General features: G+C 40.9%; 1 protein-coding gene across 6 annotated transcripts in view; it reads left to right on the top strand.

Moving 5' to 3' along the window:
• Positions 1-13,681, top strand: part of GRHL2 (grainyhead like transcription factor 2) — a 160,175-nt gene that overhangs the window by 87,109 nt on the left and 59,385 nt on the right. For all 6 annotated transcript variants that reach the window (XM_087447570.1, XM_014788095.2, XM_014788094.2 and 3 more), the window contains one exon: positions 9,887-9,981. In XM_087447570.1, coding sequence (XP_087303696.1) covers positions 9,887-9,981 — 95 coding nt within the window. The remainder of the gene's footprint in view (positions 1-9,886; positions 9,982-13,681) is intronic.

Here is a 13,681-nt window from a genome sequence, read left to right as displayed (position 1 = left end):
TCCATTCAGTCTGCAACTCAAAGGTACAATTATGTATGTTTGATTATTTATGACACTGAGGGCTCTAGACACTAGAACGGGTCTTTGAGAGAGACTGTGGAATGTCTTATCATAGAATGGCAATTCTCAAGACTCTTGCTAGTAATAAAATAGCATCATTTGAGAAAGAGTTCAGTTTTGTTTTGTAAGTTAGTGTTGGTTTAACTGGAAAGTATTATAGTTTCTGGAAATATCATCGGGGGTGGGAAGAGGTTGGAGACTGTACTGCTAGAGAGAGGGAGGCCTGTTTGTTGGTCTGAGATGATTTCGGCTAATTAGCCATTTTGGGCAGTAACTTCTAATCCTATGTGCCTATAACTTCTTGTCCCAGACCTCCCCGCCAAAGAGTGTTAGTATAGTATTAAGTAATGAAAGTAAGAATGGAAAACTGGAATAAAGCATGGGTAGTTCATGCAGTGTACAAAAATAAATTATTTACTAAAGCACCATCCATGTCTTCATTCTTTTCGCAAACTGTCAGAGAGTGCCAGGCACTATTTTTTTTTTGTGAAGAAGGTTAGCCCTGAGGTGACATTCGATGCCAATCCTCCTCTTCTTGTTGAGGAAGATTGGCTCTGGGCTAACATCCGTGCCCATCTTCCTCTACTTTATATGGGATGCCGCCATAGCGTGGCTTGATGAGTGGTGCATAGGTCCACGCCCAGGATCTGAACCTGCAAACCCCCAGGCCGCCAAAGTGGAGCACATGAACTTAACCACTACGCCACCAGGCCGGCCCCGCCAGGCACTGTTTTTAAGAGACAGTAGTTTGAAGAGACAAAATAGCTAGATCGAAGTTAAGTCTCACTGAGTAACATAGACTTATGAGAAGAGTTTCATTCTAAGCCCATGCAAGTTGATTTAAATTCAGAGCTAGAAGCCATGGTGCATGTATGGGCACATATGCATGTGTGCTTATGTGTCTACATATAGGCTATGACCTACCATCAGTCTGAAATCAAGTTTATGGGTCAGGACCAGCATTCTTGAAAGATGAAATCAAATAGATAAAAAATACTAGCATACATGGAGCAGAGTAATGAGTTACATACGTTGCCAATCCTCCTCTTTTTGCTGAGGAAGATTGGCCCTGGGCTAAGATATGTGCCCATCTTCCTCCACTTTATATGGGACACCACCACAGCATGGCTTGACAAGCGGTGCATTGGTCCATGCCTGGGATCTGAACCTGCTAACTCAGAGCCGCAGATGTGGAGCGCGCGAACTTAACCACTATGCCACTGGACTGGCCCCTAAGATGCTTTTCTTACTCTAAACTTATGGCCAATGCAATTGAAAGCTGTAATACTGGCCTATAAAATTCCTTCTCTAGAAACAGAAAGGTGAGTCAAACACAATAAAACATTAAGCTTAGCCTAAAGAGAAAATTCCAAGAAAGATTCCATCTTGAATGATATCTGTGAGGGTATTAAAATAAACCATAGAGAGTAAATAGTAATAATATTATTAATAACCCCAGCTTTAATAATACTGAAGAGTCACATTCTATGAATTACAAATTGTGTCTTCAGAATTTCAGCCATCGTTGTTCGGGATTATGTATGGGAAGGTGCTCATTTGAAAGGCTGTAGATCACAGAAATCAGAGGGCTCTGTCTGTGTCTGTAGACAGAACTTTTGAGGTTCCATTTCCAGCTGGACCATTTACAAATTACATGACTGTCGGGGACGGGAGGTACATTTGCCTGGTACCCGTTCTACAAAGCAGGAATGATAAAGAAGCTGCTACTCGGGATTGTCTGAGGCAATGTCTGTGAGGGTGTGTATTTAGCACACACTCGGCTGTCAAAAACTGGTGGCCGTTCCTCTTATTTGCTCAGGGGCCGGGACCAAAGGATGGAAATACATTTAGTGCCTCTAAAAATCAACTCGAGTGTCAACACACTTAAGGAAACCCGGGTTACCTTGGACTTGATAAAAGGGTTATGAAGGAAATTATGAACTCGCTAGAGGTCTTTTGAGTCATTCGGGTTTTAAGAAGCTGCTTCTTTGTGAAAAACAGAAAAAAATCTCAGAACCTACTTGGACTAGGGTTTATTTATTCTATGTGTTTCTAGTCAGAGTGAATACTCCTAGAATGACCCTCGACTGTTTCCTGAGTTTGAGCTGATCCTATTTGGCCGTTGCAGACAGAGGGAAGCAGATGTGTGAAGGCAGGTGGGATGGGGGAAAGTGGACCAGCGTTGTTCCTGTCACCCGCTATAAGGCTAGTAGGGTCTGTTCTCTGAGATATTGTCTCTCTTGTAGATGAGGAAATACTAGTTCAGAGAAGTTCAATAACTCACTGAAGGTCTCAGGGCTTGGTGAGAGGAGGACAGAAATTAAATTCAAGTCTTTGTGTCTCTACCACCAGTGTGCTTTCTCCCTGAACTTTGGGTACCGCTCTATAAATGGACTCCTTGTAGCATCCTGAGCCCAAATGTATAAACTACCCCCAAGTTCTTGGCTTTTTTAAAAAACCATTTTCTTAGGCTGCGATGTATTGTGCACTGAATTGGCAATAGTACCCTGAGCTGTTTTCAGCATTCCAGGTCCATTATTTCACTAGTCCAGACAGAATCCACGCCTTTCAGAAGAGAAGCAACTTTTATATTAATTATACCAATCCTTTTAATCTGCAACAATATATACAAAAAAATAATTAGAAGGTGTAGTTATAATTTACCAAGCACGTGAAGCTTAATTAAAGTGAAGGAATTAACAGTTCCTTTGACAGCATTCCAGAATCACACTTACACATATAATCAGTTTGAACAAAAAATCTACAAGAGTTGGAGTTTAAAAATCTATTAACAGACCACTGATTATATGCAAAAAATAAAAAGATAACAAAAGAATTCACCATCATGCTTCCCATAACAATTAAAATAGAATCAAATCCCATAATTTCTGCACAGAGTGTAACTTGCCAGAAACATATGGAAAGTATTGCACATTCACGCATACATAGGAGTCCTTTGCTGAAACACTGTAAAGTTTAACATCTTTTTCCCCCTGCACCTCTTGTTTGGCACCTCTTGTTTTCTCAGAAGGGCTAACTTTTGAATTTTTGTTCAATCTTCATGGTGGCTGCAGGATATGGAGATGTTTTCTTTGCTTCTTCTCCGCTGTGGCACCCCCAACCTTGCCCACCTTTGTCAAGGAATTTGCAATGGTCCAAAAATGTCCAGCCCCTCTACCTTGTCAAACTTACATTCCCACAGTGCTTCTCTACCAGCTAGTTGCCCCTGTAAGATATGTTGTGATTTTTCTCTACAAAGTGTTAATATCTGGTGACAATTTATTATTTAATGTGCAAGATAAATTTGCAAGGTAAATGTAGACAGTGCTTAAAAGGATGGCCTGTGGATCAAACAGACCCAGATTCAAATCACAGGTTGGCCTGTTACCAGCCATTTTCTGCAAGCAACTTGACTTGTCTGTAGAAGGAGGATATTAATGTCTGCCTCACAGAGTGGTTGTGAGGATTAGATGAGGGACTGTTGGTAAAAGGCTTGGCACTCAGTAAGTTCTTAGTTTGTGGCAGTTATTGTACCAAGAGCATTTGCATTTTAATGTCACCAGGTGACAATGCCTTTACCCAAAAGAGTGAGTGGCTTAGGATGGGATCTCCGGCATGAGAACAAGCAGACGTCTTGGAGCAGATGGTACTCACGTCTCACTGTGTGGGTAAACTACGTGGTCCTCCTATATGGGTATTTATGTCCACCTAGGGGAGGAAATCTTTTGGGCAGAAGAACAATCTGTCACATGCACTTCATTGATAGTTGATATAGGACCTCGGTGACAGGCGCAGTGCTTTCTAAGACTATATGTGGAGTGAATCAAATGCACCTGAAGGATTCAGTCATTTCACTTTGCCCAGTGCTACCCACTGTGGTCACCAGACCAGCAGCATCAGCCCGGCCTGGGAGGTTGTTAGAAAGGCAAATTCTTTCCCACATCTCTGACCTACTGAGTCAGAATCTCTGGGAGTGGGTCCAGAGATCTGTATTTTACCAGAGCCCTCAAGGTGCTTCTGATGTATCCCAACATTTGAGAAGCACTGTTATAGAACATCCACACAATCTATAAACTACGGGAATCCAGAAATGCTCATTCTACGTCTTTGGTGGGCATCCTAACTGGCCCTAGAGAATGCACATGGCTGTGCATTTCCATACACCTCACTGTGCTATTCCAAGGACCCATACAGCCTTAGAGAGGACCCTGGAAAGTTTGGCTCTTTCATTAGCTACGTGACATTAACAATGACATCAACTTCATTTTATTTCATTAGATAGACTCTCATTTCATCTTCCCATAGTTTCATTCTTTTTGATGCTTCAAGCTAGTGGTACTTTAGGATTGTTCCTTTGTGTGTAAATAACTAAGATTAATAAGAACTACCTTTCTAACTCAGACTCAATTGGCATAAATTTTTTTAGAAATCCATTTCAGCCAATAATAATTTTGTTCCATCATGCCAGTTTTTGGAAACATCTAAGCCATTTTTCTATTTATATCCCCATCTTCACCAAGTAGATGTTAGTATTCTATAGACATTTACAAACCAGTGTACAAAATTTGCAAGGTAAAATTATATTGCGTCATTTTCTGTAGGAAAAAAAGTCCACTCAAAATGTCATATGTTCGTGATTACGTGCTTTATAATTCTTTCCAAGTGAGGTGATTACTTTTCAGCTATGGTGGCTATCATGCAAGAACAAGCCACTCACTCAAATTATGTGACTTCCAATCACAGGAGGGAATCCCAGATGCAGGGTGTTGAATAGTGACCCTCAAAAATGATATGTCCATATCCTAACTCTGAGAACCTATGAATATGACCTTATTTAGAAAAAAGGTCTTTGCTTATGTGATTAAATTAAGAATCTCAAGATGAGATCATCCTGGATTAGGGTGGCCCCTAAATCCAATGATTAGTGCTTATAAGAGAAGGGAAGGGAAGGGGAAGGCAGGGGAGGGGAGGGAAGGGGAAACAGACACAGAGACACAGAGCAGAACACCATGTGAAGACAGAGGCAGAGATTGGAGTGATACATTTATAAGCCAAGGGACACCAAGGATTGCCAGCAAGCACCGGAAGCTAGGAGAGAGGCATGGAACCCATTATCTCTCACAGCCTCTAGAAGGAGCCAACCCTGCCAACACCTTGATTTGGAACTTTTGGTCTCCAGATCTGTGAAAGAATAAATTTCTGTTGTTTTAAGCTACCAAGTTTGTGGTAGTTTGTTATGGCAGCTCTAGGAAACCAAGCTCATGACACCAGCTCATTACAATACTTTTTACTGGTTGCAACTATCAACATTTACAAAATGTGGGTTTGAGAAACTTTCTTGAGGAAATAAGGAAGGCTTAACAACAGGTTGCTGAGTTCCCATTTCTACACCGTGGGTCATAAATCCTTAAGCAAACAACGCTTATCAAAGGACATTAACACAGTTTTCAGAAACTGGAGATACATCTATTAGCATTTTACTCATTGGACAAAAAAGTGTGTGGACAAAGCAACATCAATGTGCATAAGCTATTTAGTCTTTTAGAAAACTTTGACAGTCACGAAGTGATAGCAGAGCTATTTTACCATCTGTAGGTGAATGGCTTAGAGACTAACAATAAAGGGTGGAGAAATCTTGAGTGTGAGGACACTGCCTGGCACACAGAGGGCACACAGTAAACATTTGTTCGATATATTTGTTGATTGAGTAAACGAATATGATAGAAACTGACGGAGACCATGTGCAAGATTAAGGCACCCAGAAAGCATTTTATTTGTATTTGTATTGCATTTGTTTTTAAAATCTCTTCCTTTTCTAAGCTAATACATTTTTTAGGGGAGAAATTTTTCAGGTGGAGGAGCTAGGGAGAAATAAAACCTAATAATGCAGAAACTCGTGAGATCTAGGATAAGTGTTTGACCAAACCACTTTGGTTTGTCTTTATTTCAAGATATGACATTTGCTTTTTTAATTTATAATTGACCTTGAGAGCTTTTTTAAAAAAATGCTTATTAAAAACTTCAAAACAAAATTGCAAGCTATGTCTTTTAAAACAAATAGCTATGAAGAATCAGAGAACTCAATTTCTTTAAATTCAGTGGTTTGCTTTTCTCTCGAAAATTTTCAGAGATTGGCTAGCTTGCTGAAAGCACAAGTTTTTAAAAAATCATTTCAAGTATAGTCATAAAAGCTTATTCTAAATTTGTAGGATATAAAATGGTTTTCCTTTGCTTTCTATTTTATCTCTTAGCTTTAAATATTTATTTTAAAATCAGTAAGAAAATTTGAATATTCTATGAGAAAAATGAGCAATGGACAGAACAGGAAACTGTTGTGATAAATGAATAAATTTTTTTTTAAAGATTTTATTTATTTATTTTTTCCCCCAAAGCCCCAGTAGATAGTTGTGTGTCATAGCTGCACATCCTTCTAGTTGCTGCATGTGGGACGCGGCCTCAGCATGGCCAGAGGAGCGGTGCGTCGGTGCGCACCCGGGATCCGAACCCGGGCCACCGGCAGCACAGTGCACGCACTTAACCGCCAAGCCACGGGGCCGGCCCTCCCTTTGACCTATTAATTTCACTTCTGAGAATATATCTTAATGAAATAATGAAGTATATATGAATATCTAGCCATAAAGATTATTAAATGAAGTGCTATTTAAGGTAGCAAAGTATTGGACACCATTTAAGTGACCAACAAGAACAAAATAAAGTTATGGCACTTTATTTTAATCCAATATAATAGTATTTGGTCATTAAAAATATTTTCCATAAGTTTATGTGTTGACGTGGAAAGATGCTGAAGATGTATTAAAGGGAAAAAGAAAAGCAAATTAAAAAATAATTGTTACAATATTGTGTAAAAATATGTACATATTTTAGAGAAGAGGAGAGTCTGAGGTAGGAAAAATGAAGTATACGCAGATGGGCTTTTAGCGGTTGTTTGTGGGTGAGTAGATTGTAGCTGCTTTTAAATATTTTTCTTATTTGTTCATGGTCTCTGACTTTCCTATGGTGAACATACAAGCTTTTATATTAAAATGTGTGTGCTTTATTTAAAATGTAAAGATATGTATTTTGCTGTGAAGTTTCCTTGGAGAAACCAATAGAATCATGGACAAAGGGCATGAATAGGCAGTTTATAAGGAGACTCCTGGTTGACTATCTTGGATGAGGAGATGCTTGAACTCATAAGTGGTAGAAGAAATGCAGATATAATGTCATTAGGATACAATTTATACCCATTGGATTGGCCAAAAAAGTAGAAATTTGGTGAGAAAGAGAGGAAATGGAATTCTGGTTGAAGTCTAGATTGACATGACCCATTCTAGAGAGAGTCTGGAGGGTCATTTTGGAGAGCACATCTAAGTAGGTTTTTCTGTGATTAACCATCAATCCAGGTCCCAGGAATTAGGAGTTTTTAAAAACAAAACAAAACAAAATAAAACTGACTTTGTTTTATTATGGATTATTATGAACCTATTATTACTATGGACTTTATTATTATTTGTATTATGGATAGAAAAAGCAAGTAGGAGTACTACTTTTCTCAACCTAGTTCACACAAACAAAATGAATTGTTTTAATAAGAGAAAGTCATTAAAATCTTGGTAAAGGGTCACATGAACTTAGATTTTGTGATAAATGAGGAGGAAATGGCTAAAAATTGATCAGATATATGAACTTTGGGAAAACAGATTTCAAAATTTTACAGCATTAACACGGAGAACTTGTTAAAGCTTCAAGAAGCCCCCAGCTCTGGAGATACAGCAACTTAACAGAGCAGGATGAGGAAGCCACCATTTGGCCAGAAACAACGTGCTGGATTTTGTAGACAATGAACAATTTCTATGTCTTGGAAGTCAGTCATAATACCTAACTCCTATCCTAACTCAGAAAGAAAAACATTCAAAAAGATTTTGTAAACAAAAAGACCTCCTATGTTGTTAGAATCTAACCTTCCTGACCCCCATTGCAGGGCTGCAGTGTGATGGCACAGAGATGTGCAGGGCCTAATTGTGAAGGACGTGATAGCTCATGGTGTAAGTTTTAGCCTTATAAAAAGTTATCAAAAACACACGATCAGAGTTTCATTTTAGAAAAATGATTATGGAAGCTTAGAGAGAAAGAATATGTGATTAGGTGATCAATTTGTGAATGACCCAGGCCCCAAAGAAAAGCAGACGGCCTTGACCATGATGCCAGCCAAGCAGGGCATGACCAATGTTTATTTAGTGCACAAGGGACAGAATTAAGGTTGGGTATCGTGTCTAAGGAGGCCAAGAGTAGGGGGAAAATCCAGGTGGTAAAGCAGAAGCTAAAAACCTCAGGGAGTACAGGAGCCCCTCCCTCATCCTCGGGGGATATGTTCCAGGACCCCCAGTGGATGCCTGAAACCACGGACAGTACCAAACCCTATATGCGCTATGTTTTTCCCTATACATGCATACCTAGGATAAAGTTTACTTTATAAATTAGGCACAGGAAAAGATTAACAACTAATAATAGAACAATTATAACAATATACTGTAAAAAGTTATATGAATATGGTCTTTCTCTCTCAAAATATCTTACTGTACTGCACTTACTTCTTGTGATGATGTGAGATGATACACTGCCTACATCATGAGATGAAGTTAGGTGAATGACGTAGGCATTGTGACATAGTGTTGTTTTTGGACTTCACTTGACCATGGGTAACTGAAACCGTGGAAAGGGAAACCATGGATAAGGGGGAACTGCTGTAGTGAGGATGAGGATTAGGAATATCATGTCTAGACTTGAAGATCTACTAAGGCAGTGACAGTGGAGACAGTGAGTAATAAGAATTTTTAATCACGGTGTTGTTTGTGGTATCTGAGAGCTAGAGACCACCAAAGGCTCCATCTTTCGGGAGAGGAGTAAGTAAATTGTGGTCCATGGTCACCACGGAATTCTGTGCAGCTACAGTTAGAAATAGGCGTGCCACCAGCAGCGTGGTTAGATCCGAAAAGGTCCATAGCTAGTGTTGCCAGATAAAATACAGGGTGCCCAATTAAATTTGAATTTCTGATAAACAATAAATACTTTTTTAGGATAAATATGTCCCAAATATTTGTTAAATCTGGCAACCCTAGCCAAAGCACAACACAATTTGTGAAAATGAAAGCTATGTACACAGGCAAATCAACTCAACTATTTCGTGAGAATACACGGCACACACGTTGATAGCTATGGTGTTTGTGGAGGAGGATAATGGAGATAAAGCAGAATAAAGAAAGATTACAGAATAAAGAAATAAAAGAAGAGAGGGCCTTGAATGGACGGGCAGTGATAGTTAGCTGAGTATGATTAACTCAACTCTCTGTCCCTAAGTCCAAAAAGATGTAGAAAAAAAGTTTTCCTGCACAATCCTGGAATTTCTTCCCTGAAGTCCCGATGAGACTGCCTGGCTGATAACAGAGTATTCCGTTCTACAAAACAGTCCCTATGGAATACTCTGGCACTTCCGGCAAAACTGAGTGCAGGAAAATGAGTAGGTGACAAGGGACTAAGGAGGAAAAAAAATAATGATTTTATAAACCTAGTCAAAAAGGAAGCTAATGAACAAATCAGTTAGGAACACTGCTTCATCTAGATTTACTCTTTTAACAGGTACATGCTTCCTTTCTTATAGAGTAAATATTGGTAGAAGAATATCAGTAAGCACGAATCCTGACCTGTTTCCGTAAACACAGCCAAAGAAGAGGCAGTTTCAGTTTCCCCATTGGAAAATGATAGTTCAATACATGTCACCGAGTAACTCTTACTCTTTTAAAACCTTTTTCATTTTTTAATGTTACAGCCGATTACAAGGAGAGCTTTAATACAATTGGAAACATCGAAGAGATTGCATATAATGCTGTTTCCTTCACCTGGGATGTGAATGAAGAGGCGAAGGTGAGTGCAAGAGTTGCACTGACTCCTTGCTCCTGTCTTTTAAACAATGTATCCTTTCTCTGCAGATGATTCTTTTATCAAAGCCTCTATAGATAGGGAAAGATCTGTTAAATGGAGACAGAAAAAAAGGAAGTGAACCTATTATCTTTCTCTAGAAGTCACATTCAATTATGTGCAGCTAAATTGCCTTTTGAGGGGTAAAGGAGAGAAGGGAGCGTACTTGTTCCTCTGTGGCCTCCTGCAGGATGGGCCTGGCTAAGCCACATGTCCCTGCCAAATCCTCCAGGCCCCTGAGCTCCATTTTAGCACTTGGGGCTGGCAAGACTGGGCCAGAAAACCTTTTCTCCCTGCACTGCAGGTTCTCCCAAACCCCTCTCTAACTGCCGCCTTCTTCAGAGGCAGGAAGTGTGTTCAGAGCTAACGTCTTCAGAGGCAGGTGACTGGGCATGCCTCCTGATCCCTGACTCCTTCTGGTCCAAGCTGGTGGAGGAGGGTACAGGAAGCAGGGCTGCAGGTCTCGCAACCTCACTCTCTGAGGTAGAGCCAGTGTGACCTTGAGCCATTTCTTTCGTATTGACTGTTAAGCTTTCTCTGTTTCTCTCTGGTGCCAGTACGGTTCAGAAGGGCTAGGGTAAAATCTCCCGCAAGGGTTATCCTGAGGGTAGACGTACACTGTTGCGCCGGTTTGGGTAAAAAAGTAAGATTCCCTCACACTCCGATTTGCTTTCCAGCCTCGAATCTCTTCGAGTTTATGAAAACTGCGAAGTTTTCTGCTATGCCTCTCTCCTCTCTGTGTTCGTAGCTTCTGATTCTTGATCCTTGTTTTGCACTCATGGGAAGGTTCCAGATGAAACCTAAGCTTGTTTTCTGCTTCAGTTATGTACCATCTGAGGGTGTTAGAAGACTTTGTCTTCAAACTAGTGAAAAGGTCAATGTAAACAACTCCCTTCAATGCTTTATTGTCTGTGAGCAGGGGGAAGGCTGGGTGAGAAAGGAAACTGGATGGGAGTTGTGGGCATGACTTACAGAAGAAGATGAATTGCTCAGTGTCTCACTTCACTCATGTATAAAACAATGTAAATGAAATTGGCTTTAGGCCCAAGAAAGGTGACCTAAATGGGCAAGCAGAAACAGAGTGCCAGAGCAGCCTGGAGAATGTTCCAGTGGCTCAGTGCATCTGAGGGAAGAAAGGAGGCCTTGCAATGCGATGGGAGGTCAGGTTGCACACAGAACTCTAGGGAATGTTTGTCTTCTAGAGTCCACCCGGCCTCCATTCCTAGCCCAAGCCTCGTGATTTCTCTTCATACCCCCTTCTCTCAGAGGCTAGAGTGCTGAGCTAGATAATGAAACGGCAGTCTGTGCAATGGCACGAAGAGGCCGGAGCTGGAGTCCTTAGCATGACATCTGACCTCTCTGGGCCTCGGTTCCCTCACTCAGAGCAAAACAAACTTTTCCAGTAGTCTCTGCTGTACCAAGCATGTGCTGGGGGTGTGATGTGTGAAGATCTGGCGCTCTCGGGGAGGGAGGCAGAGGAGCCAATAACCACACAGCAGTGTGAAGAGGCAGAGGCAGAGGCAGTGTCTTGGGAAGACAATGGGATCCTGTCATGGCAAGTGCCTTGTCAATGACAGCAAGATATCAGTGTGAGCTGTAATCTAGCCCTACTTTTCATTATCACGCAGTCTATGATAATGAGTGCTACTGGGTGAATGTGTTAACTGTTACATGTCAATAAGGACCTTTTAAAGAAAATGCCTAAACCAGAAGGGACAGCGCGGATGATGGACGAGGCTCTGTGGTAAACCAGTGAGGTAGTTAATTTGGGGTTGAGTTCTTTCAGCCCTGGTCGGAGATATCACTCATTTCCTACAGGTAGGAGCTCGCTTTTCTTGTTTAAATATGTTTGTGCATGTGTGTTGTTCCAGACTAACAATTTAAGCTCCCATATGCTTTAACAAATGGCAGTGTTTGCTTCTTGCAGCAAAATTTGTTTTTTTAATACACATTTTTAGTAACCATTACTTGGTTGTTGCAATTGTGTGCAGTCTGAGTTAATCAATAAGTAATAAAAAATAGTTCCAAATAATTTTCCCCAAACTATTAGAAAGGGCTTGTAAAGAAAAAGCATAGACGTTAAATCCATTTCATTAGGCTGAGAAGACTTTTTTTCAACCCGCAGATCCTAAGGTATTTCTTGAAAATATTATTGATTTTGCAATAAGCAGCCTGCAAAAAACAAAATCGCGCGCTTTGAGAAAAAGATTTTTAACAAAGCAAGAAGTAGAAGGCGTGCGTCTCACAGTGGAATTGTTTGTGATTTTCATATTGTGGACTTCTTCTCGGGAACAGTTGCATTTGCGTTTGAGTTCCTGCCGGCAACATCCACATAGAAATCTTTCATGGGCTTCAGGGCCAGGGCCCCATTCAATGTCACGTGATGTTTTTGGTTTATGAGGACACAAATTTGTGACCTACAGCCTTCATATGGTCCACAGAACGTACACATGTATATGTGTATTATACATTTATGTACTTGTATTTCATATTTTTAAATTTTTTGCTCACATTTAATAGTCAAGAGATTTTTTTTTTTTAATCTAGGTTTCCAGATTTTTTTAGATAACTAAAGATTCTGGCAACCATGAGCCTGAGTGTTTGCAAGGCCATGAGTGGCTCTTGTGAGGTGCTGGCTGTTCTCTTTAATCGTTTCTCTAGACTTCTCCCTTCTGGAACTTTCCCTGCTTGGTGCTGGTGAACATTTGAGTTTTCATGACCCAACTGCGTCCCCTCAGACAACTGAATATACATTTTACATCTTCATTGGCTTTCAGTTTTGGGGAAAGTAGTGACACAATGGAGGCTGACAGAGTATGGCTGTGAGGAGGGGGACCAGGCACCCTGCCAGCATGCCCTGGTTCCTTTGGGCAGCCCTTTGGCAGCACCCCAGAGGTTGACTTGTGTTGGCATGTTAAAGAGAGTTGCTGTGGCATCCTTTTGAACGCCCACAATGGTGGTGAATCTTGATCTTTGAAGATGTTTTAAAAAGACATCAGCAATCACTTGGGTCCAAATATAAATACATATCAACAAGTTGGATAATACCACTTCAGGGTTAAAGATGAGATTTCTTGGGGCCAGCCCAGTGGCGTAGTGGTTAAGTTCACATGCTCCGCTTCAGTGGCCCAGGGTTCGTGGGTTCAAATCCTAGGCGCAGACCAACACACTGCTTATCAAGCCACACTGTGGGGGCGTCCCGCATATAAAATAGAGGAAAATGGGCACAGGTGTTAGTTCAGGGCCAATCTTCCTCAGCAAAAGGAGGAAGAAAAAAATGAGAAAAAACAAATGAGATTTCTTTTGCACAAGACCAGCTTTGAAGAAGGCAATGTAGAAGTGACACTACAAGTACACTTTGTATCGTTTGAGAAAACCATATGTCTTCCCAAGATGATTGTGCTAAATGATAGCTTTTATTTGGATATTTAGTTTTGCTGCATTTATTTAAAAAAAAAAGCAGTCTAGGGGCCGGCCCGGTGGTGCAAGTGGTTGGGGGTGCACGCTCCACTCTGGCGGCCCGGGGTCCGCCAGTTCAGATCCCCGGTGCGCACCAATGCACCGCTTGTTAAGCCATGCTGTGGCGACGTCCCATATAAAGCAGAGGAAGATGGGCACGGATGTTAGCCCAGGGCCAGTCTTCCTC

Source organism: Ceratotherium simum, chromosome 23 (genome assembly GCF_057802395.1).
Source record: "Ceratotherium simum simum isolate JZ-2026a chromosome 23, ASM5780239v1, whole genome shotgun sequence".
NCBI lineage: Eukaryota > Metazoa > Chordata > Mammalia > Perissodactyla > Rhinocerotidae > Ceratotherium > Ceratotherium simum.
This window is presented reverse-complemented; position numbering and strand designations above follow the sequence as displayed.